General features: G+C 37.5%; 1 protein-coding gene across 2 annotated transcripts in view; it reads left to right on the top strand.

Moving 5' to 3' along the window:
- The first annotated feature begins 1,526 nt into the window (after window positions 1-1,526).
- Window positions 1,527-13,769, top strand: part of LOC115632473 (DNA polymerase epsilon subunit 2) — a 67,703-nt gene continuing 55,460 nt past the window's right edge. Inside the window, exons 1-2 of one of the 2 annotated variants that reach the window (XM_030529643.1) lie at window positions 1,527-2,281; window positions 2,336-3,237. In XM_030529643.1, coding sequence (XP_030385503.1) covers window positions 1,579-2,281; window positions 2,336-3,213 — 1,581 coding nt within the window. In that variant the 5' untranslated portion in view covers window positions 1,527-1,578 and the 3' untranslated portion in view covers window positions 3,214-3,237. Of the gene's footprint in view, window positions 2,282-2,335; window positions 3,375-13,769 lie in introns of those variants that run through there. The other variant, XM_030529642.1, reaches the window with a different exon arrangement.

The following is a 13,769-nucleotide window of genomic DNA, read 5'->3' as shown; positions in this document are numbered from 1 at the left end:
ATGAAATTGCGGACTGAATTTATGCAATAAGTTCAAAATTTTTATATTATAAGCCTTATTCAGTTTTATTGAAGAAAACGCCATTACCATGTTGTAAATTTTTTATTACAAAACTCTACTGTATATATTTACAATAATTATAGAAAATAAAAAAATTAAGAAAATTAAAAAAAAAAATTTGATCGATTTTACCTCTCTCGGCAGGTGGGCAGCGCTGCAGCAGCAAATATATTTATGGCTATAACTTAACGGACTATAACGGACACATAATAACTAACTGGGGGTATTTGCAAAATTTTAGTTCGAAATTCCAAGAATTACGGGAGTTACGATTTGCGGTGGAGAGGGGGGAGGGAGGGAAATTCCAAAATATACATTTCCTGCGTATTCGTATAAGGCATCTTGTACTAAAATTTGGTGTTTCTAGGTCTTATAGTCTCCGAGATATAGGTGATTATAAGAATGGAAAATCGGCAAAACCCCCATAGGGGGGAAGTGGGCCGAAATTTTTAAAAAATAAAACAAACTCGTATAGCGTACACACATAAGGCATCTTTGTGCAAAATTTGGTGTCTCTATCTCGTATAGTCTCTGAAATCCAGGTGTTCATACGGACGGACAGTCAGACAGACACGGCTATATACTTTGTGGAGTCTGACACGCCTCCATCTGCCTATTTTTCACTTCCCGCAAACCTAATATACTCTTGTACATTTCATGTACAGAGTATAATTATTATACACACAGACGCAATTGCTATGTAAATGTGCAATTATACACCCTTTACGTGAGTTCGAATACCGAGAAAGGTAAAATCGATCCAATTTTTTTTTCTTAATTTTTTCTATTTTCTATAATTATTGTAAACATATGTACAGAGTATTTCAAAGTCGGGACACCCGACTTTAGCTTTTTTACTTGTTAAATTATTATTCTGTGGGCGCTGACCCATATTAAAGTACAGTGAACACTTAATGTACACCTCTTTTCACTGTGCATACATACAAGGGCGTAGGCAGCTTTTACCAAAGGGGGGCCAAAAAATTAAAATTTTGATTAAGTAATGCACGATGCATTTAAAAAATAACTTATGCATATGATCAATGAAAAAACTTCAACAAATCCAACTCAGATCCATTTTAAGGCGAAATAGGCGAAAGTTCGCCGTTAGGAGAATAGTTGGGATTCGCAGTGTAGTTCAAATGAGTACACTTTTAAGTAAAGTTTGGCGTGGCGACGACCGGCGCGGTTTATTTCTAAAGTCTGACTAACTCTGAGTATAAAAAGGTTCTTAAAATTAAAGCTGTTACCCATATTTGCTAATATGGCACTTTCTGCAAGTACATATATACAATGTTTTAACAGGTGCCCTTTTGGCGCTTTCTGTTCGTTGGGGCCACACCATTTAGAGAACCAAAACATAACCGATAAGTGCAGGTCGGTAATATTAAATATATCGATAACACTAGACTTATCGCATGAGAAACAGCTGCAAAAAAACGCGCCAAAATCGTCTGCAGCAACAAGTGGAGTTTGGTTTCGGAAGCGTCTCATTAGCTTTTCTGGAATTTTGCCGTGATGGACGAGTTGGCGCGCTTACGAAAACGCATAACAACGTCCTTTAAGCTGAGCGGCTTCATAATACGCTCCGAGAATAGCACTTTCCTGGCCGAGCAGCTGCTGCCCTTCGATGCGACCGAACGCGAAAAGTGGCTTACAATAATAGCAGAAAACCTTCAAGGACAAAAACTCTCAACACCTCACGTCGAGCGCAATGCGCTGGAGAAGGCGATAAATGAGCTGAATCGCGTTGGCTTGGATGAGGGCGAAACGGTCTTCTCTCTGATCGACGCATTCTGTGTGCCGCGCTATCGTTACAATTTGCGCAACAAGAAGTTCGATCGGGACACAAATTCGCGGCAGCTACTCACCCAACCGCGCATGAAGTCCGACTATATGCAGCAGCGTTATTCCATGCTGCTGCAGAAGACCCTGCGCCACGATCTCTTTGCGCCGCCGGTTATACAGGACGGCGTGTCGGTGGATGCGTTGGCCAAGAAGTTCAAGCTACAGTACGCGGAAAATTTGTTGGCCACGTCAACCGTTAAGGAGGCAGTGGTACTGGGTCTGCTCACGCAGTTAAAGGAGGGCAAGTTTTATGTGGAGGATCCCACGGGATGCGTGGAATTGGACTTGAGTGGTGCGCGCTTTCATGCAGGCTTCTTCTGCGAGGGCTGCTTTGTACTTGCCGAGGGCAGTTATGCGAATGGTGTGCTAAAAGGTATGTTGTCCATATAATGCGGGAAAGGAAATTCAACATTCTGTTTGCTTTTAGTTGATGGCTTAGGCTTTCCCCCGGCTGAGCCGGCAAGCAGCAGTCGCGCCTTCTTTGGCACAGCCAACACCTGGGGTGGTGAATCGGCCAAGCTATTAAAATACTCGCCGCGTCTACAGGAGATGGAGCGTTCCAACACCGAGACCACGATGGTTTTTCTCTCCGATGTGCGACTGGACATGCCTGTGGTTATGGAGAAGTTGCGTCAGCTCTTTGTCGGCTACGACAACTGCCCACCTCAAGCTATTGTGCTGATGGGTCCCTTTGCCGCCAGCACCAGAAGTCATCACGAGCTGCGACATCATTTGGATGCACTAGGCGCTTTAGCTGCCGGATGTGAGCAGCTTAAGAAACAATCAGACCTAATATTGGTGCCATCTTGTGAAGATCCCACGGCCCCCAATATATTGCCACGAGCTCCTCTGCCTGAATGCCTGGCTGTGGGTCTGCGCAAGCTTTGGCCGCGCACCCAATTGGCTACGAATCCTTGCCGTCTACAGTACTGCACCCAGCAGATTGTGGTCTGCCGTCTGGATCTCATGGCCAAGTTCTGTCGCAACACCCTCCACTTTCCAACCGACACATCGCACATTGAGCAGCATTTTTCGCGCACTCTCATTTGCCAGGGCCATTTGGTGCCTATACATCCCATAGCTATGCCAGTGCATTGGGACTATGATCCAGCTCTGTGGCTATATCCGTTGCCAGATCTAATCGTAATGGGTGATGCGTGCCAAAGCTTTTCAAGCACTCAGCACGGCTGTACTGTGCTCAACACTGGCTCCTTTGTCAAGTCAAAGTTCGCTTTCAAGGTGTACATACCGTCCACTCGCACCATTGAGGATTCGGAAATACCGAGCGATATGGACTTGACCTGATCGGCAGATCGGCCAATCACTAACGTAAGTTAATTAAGTTTTACACTTCTTAAAAATATATACCACGTTGTTTTATTTATATTTATGTATATGTATACTTCAATATACTGTTGTCTGTATTGAATTTAGCACGTGTTGAGTCTGTCGCTGTTATGTTTTGTTATGGCCATCATAATAGAGTATTATGGATTTGCCATGTAAGTTAAGATCGATTCATGGTCCTACGAAAATATATTGCTTCGTGTTTGCTTAAAAATGCTGATAATTACAAAGAAAAATTGTCTAAAAATATTCAAACAATATTAGAAGAATGTAGTTCTCCTCAAAATGAATAATTACAAGAATAGCTATAGCTTCTCTTTTTAACGAATTTCAAAAGTATAAGCTGGACAAAAAAATGGCTACACAACTTTACTTTACTATTACATTAATGGAAATACAATTTTGAAAGTATGTATACTTACGAAGTATATATATTTTGTAGGATAAAATTTTATTGGGTCAGTTGAACCGTTTCATGAGTTTCATGGGAAAGAGTTGCTATATAAAGTGCTCAAAAAAAAAAACAATTTTTTTCCGGTTTTTAAAGTCGTTATTAAACATTTTCTCAATTTCAATGGATCATTCACATATTCCATAAATGTGTGATGATTATGTTATATCCGGATGTGTGTCTTTGACTTGAAGTTATGGTTTACACTTCCATTTGAATGTTAACGGGAGTTTGTTGACCAATCTTCTCTTAACTATTTCATTTTATTGTTATCAAAATGTTTACTTTTTGGATTAGTAAACAAAAAGGAGTTGATAGATAAAAGAAATAATTACCACAATTACTTATTATACTATCTCTTCTCACTCCTCTTTTATTTTAAATTGTACAGGAGTGTTACAGGTAGGGTTAGTAGATGGTTATAAATGATAGACTGCCATCATCTTTCTTGAAATAACTATGAGGTCAGATAATACCTATTATATATACCTATGTATACTTGTTATCTGTGCAGGATTAAGATGATCTGGGACTAGGTATTTTTGTATGGTTTTTGCGTCTCAGGTAAACTGAAGACTTCATTAAAGCAGATTGGAATTTTTTAGATGCATATACTATATTTAATGGTATATTTCTCTTATATGAATTTAGAGTAATGAGCATTTAAAAAACAACGGAAAAAATGGACTTGTACTTGCGATTATTCAGTTGATAAGATGACTATATATAATCGAAATTTGGAACTATTCATATATTCTCGATATAAAAGAATCTGTTTTATCGTTTCTGTTTGAAAGCGAAAATGATTCTCTCATTTCTGCTAACCATTCCATCTGTAGCAAATGAAGTTTGTTAAGAAATTGCTTTATCTATGAATATATAGAGCAGTGCATAGATAAATGATGACTGAAAAAAAAAACATCTTGAATTTAAAGACTCGGTATTATTTTAGTAGGAGCGACAATTGCCAAAGTTTGTTAGCTTCTAGGTAGAGGCTCTATGTGTTGCTGTGAGAGTATGGCAGTCGCGACGTTTTAATGTTAAAGAGTTTATTGTTGTTGTCTGTCCCTACTCGTCCTGCACGCCTAGACATTCTCCATGCGTGTTTGCCAACTGATAAGCGCCAAGTCCGTCATCATTGTCGTCGTCAGCCATCATATGCACACAGCATGTGTTCCACAATCTCTGTGGCTGCTGACGCGCAAGGCAATCTGCTTTTTACTACACCACTGTCACACATCCTTGTACTCTGCCGCTTCCCTATGTCCTTCCCCATCTCCATCCCGTCGTGGGCTTGTCTATTATTTTTCATGACTTAAAGCCGATTTGTGAAAATATTGTTTCGCCAACTTCTGCCGACGCCACTTAGTGTCGTTGAAATTCAATTTCCAGCACCCGACGCACACACTCATATAAAAAATAGATATAGTATGTATGGGAAGGAACACCCACCACCTTTAGCGGCCGAGCAGCTGAAACGGCAATTTTCGTAATGCGTTTGACCTGAGGACATCAATTGCCCCATTTTTGTGACATCGGACCTCGGTCGTACAGGCGGACTGCCAAAAATCGTTTTTTAAGACATCATTAGCTGTCTCTATCACCAAAGTGTATGAGTGCGAGGGTCTTGGGGGCGTTGTCCATGTGCCTGCGAGCCTTTCGTATTGATTTATGATTTATTCCCATAAACATTTGATAGTTGCCCTTTGTATCAATTTCTTAAATGTGTTCTCGGCGCAAATTCAATTGTGCGGGCGTGCCACCTTCTACTGACACTTGTCGTGGATTAGAATTCTCATATCTAAGGTGTGCTGGGGTTGCAAGGAGCCCTATTCGACCTACGTAGCATCCCTAAGTACGAAATTAAGTGAGAAATAAAATGCCTGAGCCCAGACCTGAAAATCATTTGCCAATAAATTTAACTTATTTTAGAAGAAGTCATTGAATGGAAGTTTATAGAGGAAGTAAACTATATTTTAATGTATAATGCGTGTTGGTTTTAATCCAAGTAACATTATTTCATGCAATTCGACAAATTGGTATGCAAATGATTTGCGTGTTGGACCAAATCCTAAGACATTTTTATTTGAGGTACCTATCTATAACTGCTTAGAAACGTTAGGACGAAAAGTTAGAGGAGGTCGTAATTAGGAGTGTTGTGATTTTCATGGTAGGTTTGTTTCCAAAATTAAATTTTATATTTCGATATATAGACGATGTACTTGTGTAGCAACAATTGGTAAACAAATAGGTTTTCTATTTTATATATGTATTTAGAATATTTTACTTAGAAGTCAGAAACTTTAATTAAACTTCTATTGAGAAAATAGTATACTTTCAATTTTGCAAGTTGTGTTTGAAATTAATGATAAAGTTGGACAAAAATAATAAAGTACACTATAACCGAATTCGTCTATTTATTTTATATGGAGGATATAATTTTTTATAGTCAAGTCTTTTCAATATTTGAGGGTGGATGCAATATTGTATGACTGTATATCCGAACGGATAACAAGAATTAAGAATTTAATTAGTTATAAGTAGAACTATTGGCAACATAAATGTTGGTCTTAAAATCGGAAAAACAAAATTTGTGTTGCATACTTTTGGGTGTCTCTAAACATTGTTCACTCTATTGGTGCTTCAAAATTAACTGCTTGAGTCTGAGTTTTTGTTGCTGTTGTTTTTTCTTTTCTTTTGTAAATACATTTTTTTTTGTCACCACCCTTCAAGCACATTTGTCCTGCTCCGCCTGTGAGGACAATCTTGCTTCTGCTTCATTTAACTCGTACGCCGACTGCCTTGTCCTGGCCATTGGAAACTTTTCGTAAAATTTAAATATTGTTTTGAGCTTACAAACTGCTGCTGTTTTGGCTTGACTGAAATTGCACAAGTGGAGCAATAACATAAAAAATATTTTATCTGTTCTACAGTGCTGGTCATAATATTTTATGGGCCACAGTTGACACCATTTAACTTAACAGAACTGAACAGAGTAGAATAGAATTGGACTGATGCAGATATCCTGGGAGAGGTGGAGAGGGGGAGAGAGAGGTTCGTCTACCACTACACCCCCAAGAAAGTCGATTAAAGAAATCAGTGAAGCGGAATTGGCAAAGATGTTTTAGATGGACGGCGATGCTCATCAGTTGGCCAGCAATCACAGCGGCCCCATCAATCATTATCACATCTGGGCCTCAAGTGGCCAGAAGCATCAAAAAGTTGAGAAAAAGAAGAAATCATTTTCGATGCACAACTCCAATCAAGGATCAAAGCGACTGGGCAAGGGTTACACCAAACACCTTGGCCTCGCAACGAGCTAAATGCTCGTATATGCAAGCAGAAGTATGTTAGCCCGCCCCACACATCCATCTGACAATCACACAAGATTCGCTCATGTGCATGTCCTGTGGTTATTTGTACATATCCTTCACTGATTTCACCGCCGCCATTGGAGTGGCCCATATGTCAGGCGTCGCTGCGACCAGCCCTCCGATTTTGATTGCATCTTGCATGCAATTATGAATAGATTGCCTTCTCTGTGGCGTGACTTCTCCTCGAACAATGGCCGGTCTTTAATTACTTGAGCGTATTGGGGGCGTTTTTACGCCCATTGTCATTTTTTTCGGCGCATATGGTCAAAGGTTTGTGTCGAGCACTTTGAAAACATAACTTCAACTGGAAAATCAAAAGATTTCATTGTTTTGTGGTTGATTTTTTTGAAGCTCAGGTTCCCAACAAAAGTACTTTTATTACTGCCTGCATATACTATAAAAGATATACTCCTTTGTATAATGCCAGAAATATCCCAATTTCGGAGCAGTAGAGTTATTAATTTTATTATAAAAAGGTAACATCTTCACGTTGTGATTGGAGAATTATTGAAAGTCTCTTTGGATAATTGAAGACTTCGAATTTAATCTACTTATATTTGTATATAGCTGTTGAGGTATTACAGTTAGTAACAAAAACAATTGACATAACCATAAATAATCGTATATAGCAGCCGCTATTTATTTATTTATACAAAAAAGAATGCAACTAATAAATGTATTTTGAGTCTAAGAAAAGCCTAAAGTAATATCCTATTGCTTCAAAGGTTTATACTCTTCATTTTAACAATACAAATAAATAAGTGTTATTTTTTTGATTTATTTATTTAAGTTTATTATTAGTTGCAGATAATTAGTTGTATATACTTAGTTTTAGATTTTCTACACGTATTGATTGATTGATATTGATTGATTCTTGAATAATATGTGGGCAATTATTTTTGTTGGTATTCAGTATTTAAAAACAAATTATCTTATTTAAAACGATTATAACAATTGAGAAGAGAATGTTAAAGAAGTGAAATGCAGTCAAAATTAAATTACACCTGATTATTTGTCTCAAATAAGTAGAACAAACAAATTCATAAACGAAATCTGAATTTTTATATTTCAAACGGATGAAAAAAAAAAAACAGTCAATGGTTGTTATTTTCGAATAGTATTGAGTATTCTTTATTACGGCTTTATATCTGTGACCCGAAAAATTGATAAAAATCCATTCATCCACAGATCTTTCATATTTTCGCACTTTTAGTTCTTTAGATAGGTTTTCTCAATTTTAAAGATATGTTCTTGAAAACAAATGCTTGCATTTCCTTTTCAGAATCTTCAAATATTGAAAGCTCATTAGACAGAAACTACAGATATAAAACTTTTAAGATGACTTTCTAGTCTTTCTTATTTTTCCCAAGTGCTTGGCTTTATTGAATCTGTTTTTGATCAGTTTTATGAGCAGGTTGAGGTAAAATTCTTAATTTAAATCCAGTATTATCTGCTCTTTCACACTATTTGTCTGTCGATCAGGTCTCTACAATTTAGTTTTAAGATATCAGTAAGGAAGTTAGGCGCAATTATTATGAAAACAATATATATAGCTGCCATGGGGACGATTGGTTATTAAATTTGGATGAAGAATTGTGATAGTGAGGTCCACAAAAGTAGGGCAACCTACGAAAGTAGAGCTAAGTTGTTTCTGTCCTTTGCTTTTGTTTTCATATTTATTGTTGATTGAATTTGAACTATTTAAATATTTTTTATGTGACTATAGCGATAAAAAAATGTGGCACCTCTTACCACATTTAATGATTTTTTTGAGGCTCTCAAGCTTTTGCTCTTTAATTCTTTTTTACACCCTTTTGTTTTTTGAGTATCATTCCTGTTAGTTGACATTGTTGACTCACGTAACTAGCTTTTTATGCGTCTGTCTGACAATGATCTATCATATTCAACAGTTTCTTGTTGCCATCATATAAAAGAGTTAACTTTCATGCTATTTGGCGCAACTTTGTTGCCAGAGCTGCACAGTCAAATGCCACTAAAAAGTGCAGAGTGCCACTTAAAAACCGAATGAGCAGTAAATCCTCGACAATTGACTGCGGACCATAAAGTCAAATCGCAGTCGGTGGCAGGTCCTTTTAAGCTGCTAACAACGTGCGTCAGCCAACATTTACGCCTCAATTATCAGTTGCCACACGAGGCGGTTGGGTCAAGCAACCAATCCCATGAAGTTGACAATTTGGCTAAGCATAAGCTGCAACCACACACTCGTTTTGAACACATTTGTTCACATATTGGTGGACCTCCCATCGAGAGCAGCTGGATGTGCATCTGCAGGAGAAACCTCAACTCGCAACTCCCTAAATACTGGCGACGAATGCGACACGTGCCGCCCATTAATTTAAGCGTTGGCTTTATCTATAGTTTCTATATAGACCGCTTGCCACTTTGGCTGTCGTCGCACGTGCCGCCTCGCCAAATCAAATGTTTTTATTATTTAAAGCGACAAGAGTCGCATCTCCGTGGCATTTTATTGTTTTGTGTTTGCGCCGATAGCGTTGAAGGAAGAAAAGGAAGCCGCACACGGACAAATTACACTAATGCCGCACATCCTCTGAACTGAGGCTTCAAGCTTCTGGGTATGGGTAGGAGAATGAGCATCGCCATTGTGTTCAAATTGATAAAGAATTGCACCTTGGGGAGCTTTACGTTGGTTGGTCACAGTTTTTGTCTGTCGCTGGCTCTTCTTAATGAAAAATGCGCGCACACGCCAAATGATAAATTTTAATTGATTTCATTTTGTTCTCTGGCTTTTGTTTGGCGCCTAATGACAACGCTGCTTTCGTGATAAGATCAGCCAGAGCTATAGCTAAAGCTATAGCTATAGCTGAAGCTGGCCAGGCCCGGCTCATTAGCTAAGCTTAATGCATCTTGATAGCAGTTTGATGTTCGACATAATTGAATTTTTTCATAATGTGACTGTTTACGGGCAGGAATAAAGTTGTAGACTACTTGCACTCGTAGATTGTTTATACTATTTGCGATTGTGTGTGCCAATTTAATTAAAAATGTTACCTATAACGATATCTATACATACTTGAGGTAGATGAAGCTGAAAGAAAAAAGCTAAAAGACCTAAAAGCTTAAAAATGTATTTATAAATGTGTCTGAATTTGGGCTTAATAGTGTCCAGCTAGTTCTTTCTTTTTCTCGCAAGATGCGAGAGAACTAGCATGTCTAGTTCTATTCTTTAAATTGTAGTAAAATGGATTGGGGGAGTCTGCTACCCATTGTAAACATTACAATAAAGGATAGCAGACTTTTAAAGAGGCCGGACGATTTGGCAATACCATCGTCTTTAGATAGAAAAATGGTACGCATTTAAAAAATTGCTCTAAACTCTAAACAAACTGACAGATAATTGGGAGGTGAGAAAGCTACGACCAAAATTGGTCGTCTCATTTGGGATGAAGAAACAGGTAGAAAAAAAGGAATCCGAGAAATCGGATCCAAAGAAGGCGCAGACAGTTCCATAAGATAATGGCGTCACTGTTTTGGATGCTTGTGCGACCATTTCTATTGATTATCTGAAATGAAAAACAATCAATGGCGAGTGTAATGCAAACTTATTACAACATTAAAATAATGAACTTTCAAAAAAAAAAACAAACTAGTACATTAATTTATAAGAAATCTTCTTGTCGTACTAGGAATTAATAAACAAACAAACAAACAAACAAAAAAAAAAAAAAAAAAACATAATGTGGTTGCATCACCAGTTAATGGGTTAAAAGTCGAGTTGCACTCTTAATCTTAATCTCCAGATATAACTTCTTCAAATCATTATGTATTTCTTTTTTCCGATTTGCTTACAATATGGAAGTAGAATCTGCGGTTGTTAGCTATAATAAGGAGCTCGACTTTTCTTATGGTATCGAAGCTATTGAATATTGCTGGGAAACTACTAGTACTGGTATTCTAATACTATTTTCACTAAATACATATTTGGAATAGGAACTCTACTTGGAAACCGTTCCACTTTTCAATTTATGTGCTTCCATTAAAAGTGGGGCTACGGAATCAGAGAAAATGTTGCTAAAAATAAGTATAAGAGTATGACTTGGTCGTTGAAAACTTCTCCCAAGGAAGTCGTCGATCCGCCTCTGTTAACGACGATAATATCGGAAAAATGAAGAAAGTTGTGCTCCAAAGCAGAGATAGCAGATGGTATCTACATCTCTTATAGATCGATTTAAGACAAACCACTGATTCATGGATTCTTCATCACTATAATGCGCCGTCGCATTCCAACCAGACTTCGACTGAATTTTAGGCCAAAGGGGAATAAAAGTCGCCGATCGTTCGATTTCGATTTCTATGACTTCTTTCTATAAGCGTAACTAAATATTCGCTGGGGCTTTTAAATTTTAGTCGCTGAATGAACTTAACTGAGGCCTATTAGAAAATTGACTTGCTTGTCTTAGCTCAAAAGGACACTATTTTGAAGGAGATAATAATGATGTGTATGTTGTCCTTCTTTGAAACAGTTGGGATCAATTTTGAGATTTTATTAAATTGTTTTATGTTGAATTCTTAGTTCATTTCAAATTGAATTCATTGTCATTTAAAACCAATCATAAATCATTTGCAATTCTCAAAACTGGCTACTGTTTCGTCGTGCTGGAAACAAAGCTTTGTGTGTCAGCACAATGCTCGACATAAGCCGATTTCAGATATCAGAACACCTTTCAGGCTTGGCCGGCCATGGGTGCCGCACAGCGTCCGAAAAGTCCGAAAAACGTTAAAATTATCATCAACGCACACAAGTGGCTTGTACTTGTCAACGAAGAGCCCACACACACACACACACACACACCCACCCACACACACACATACACACTTAACACCCCGCAACCTGCACCCTCAAAAAGGCAAAATATTTTCATTGTGTTTCAGCAGATTTTCAACAAGGCTACGTTGCACCGCTGGGTGGGGTGTGGTGGTGTGGTGCGGTGGTTTGGGCGCTTTTCGCTGAGGGGTTGAAATTGGTTTGTTTTTCGGCAGCACAAATGTGAAATGCGATTACCTGCGTTCGCCTATTTGTAGCATGTTTGCCAGAGCAAGCAATGGGCTGATGATGATGCCCACAGGCAGCGCATGCTAATCGACTTTTGATTGTGTGAGAGTGTACGAGTGTGTCTGTATGTGTGTGTAAACAAAAGGGTCAAATGTAGCCCATAAATAGGAATTTATGTGAGACTTTTGTCAAGATTTATGGAATGAGTTGCAGCATCCAAGTGTTGATTGAATTTGCTTATTCGTTACACAGAAACAAAAACTACCTTCAGTCTAATAAAGTATATTATTTTAAATAATAATTTAAACTCTAACCTGATCTTAAAGAATACCAATACCATAGAATACAATTGATTTTGGCAGTTCTTTTTAATAGTTTTCTAAATTCAAATAATGGCACTGTTTTTTTTTTAAATTATCACTTGCTTTTAAAACGGCTTATTACTATTATAAGTCCCTTTAAGTAGCATTTCGTTAGCGCTGTCCAAGGGTTACAATACAGTAGCCAAAGAGTAGAAGAATCGGCATCCAAAGAGCATACATGACGAGTCGATATAGCCATGGCCGTCTGTCTGTATGCTCGCAAGGATCTCGAAAAGTTCAAGAGCTAAAACGTGTGTGCTGTTTCTTTCCGATGCATCTCCAATTCCCCGCGTTTAGCGATTTTGCGTAATTTGTGGAATTTTTGAAATGAAGTCGGTCAACTCTAAGATAAGTTATTACCATACATTTAATCTCTGCCCATGCTTTGCCGGAAATTGTAGTTCCTATTGTTTCTGTGAATTGGTTTGCCATTAAAAATTGTTGGTTATTACCAATATAATCCTTTCAATGAGATTATATTGTATAAAAAACAATGTAATGTAATTCTTAAAATGAGTCTTTACTTTTTCAATTAAATACCTAACTAAAAAAAATGTGGATTCGCCTAACGACTTTAGGTGCTTTATTATTAATTTTCGCTAATTTATTTTGTTGACAACGTGCACATTTTCTTTAATATCTTTAAAAAGTAAACAATTAAAAAGTGACTAAAATATTAAACATTAACAACAAATTAACTATTCTTCAATATTTTGTTTAACACATTTGCATTCCTGATGTATTGATGGTTTTTTCTTATTGCTAAAAGTAAACTAGAGTATTCATCAAAGATGTTTAGAATACTGATATGTTCCATTTCTTTGATGCCGATTATTGGTGATGGTTCGATTATTGGAAAACTTTGTATTAAATGAAAAGTAAAAGTAAATTTAATGTTAGAGCACGAGAATTTTCATTAAAAAAACATTTCAATGGCAACATCAAATTGGAATCAGGGCTTAACACCCTTCGTTGATATTTCTTTTTCAATTTATTTATAGACAACATTTCCGGACCATCAGGAAAAGCTGTCATATTCAGAGCCATATTCAAGCCTCACTTCTGAATATACATATTCAGAGAAATAATCATAGGATTTAGTTTACACAGAGAGCATTAAATTGATCTAAATATGATCGGTTTTTTTGTTGCGTGTGTGCCCCTCTATGACATATTCCTAGTATCTATGCTGACAAGCATTTCAGCCTGTTTTTGTTAGTTGTCTTGCTCGCTTGCTCGTTCTCTCCCTTTCTCTGTTGCACATAATTGCTAAAAAACTTAAGCTCCGTAAAATC

This window comes from Scaptodrosophila lebanonensis, unplaced genomic scaffold, assembly GCF_003285725.1.
Source record: "Scaptodrosophila lebanonensis strain 11010-0011.00,11010-0021.00 unplaced genomic scaffold, SlebRS2 tig00001415-arrow-pilon, whole genome shotgun sequence".
Classification (NCBI taxonomy): Eukaryota; Metazoa; Arthropoda; class Insecta; order Diptera; family Drosophilidae; genus Scaptodrosophila; species Scaptodrosophila lebanonensis.
Note: the sequence above shows the minus strand (reverse complement) of the source record. Positions and strands in the feature narration are given on the sequence as shown.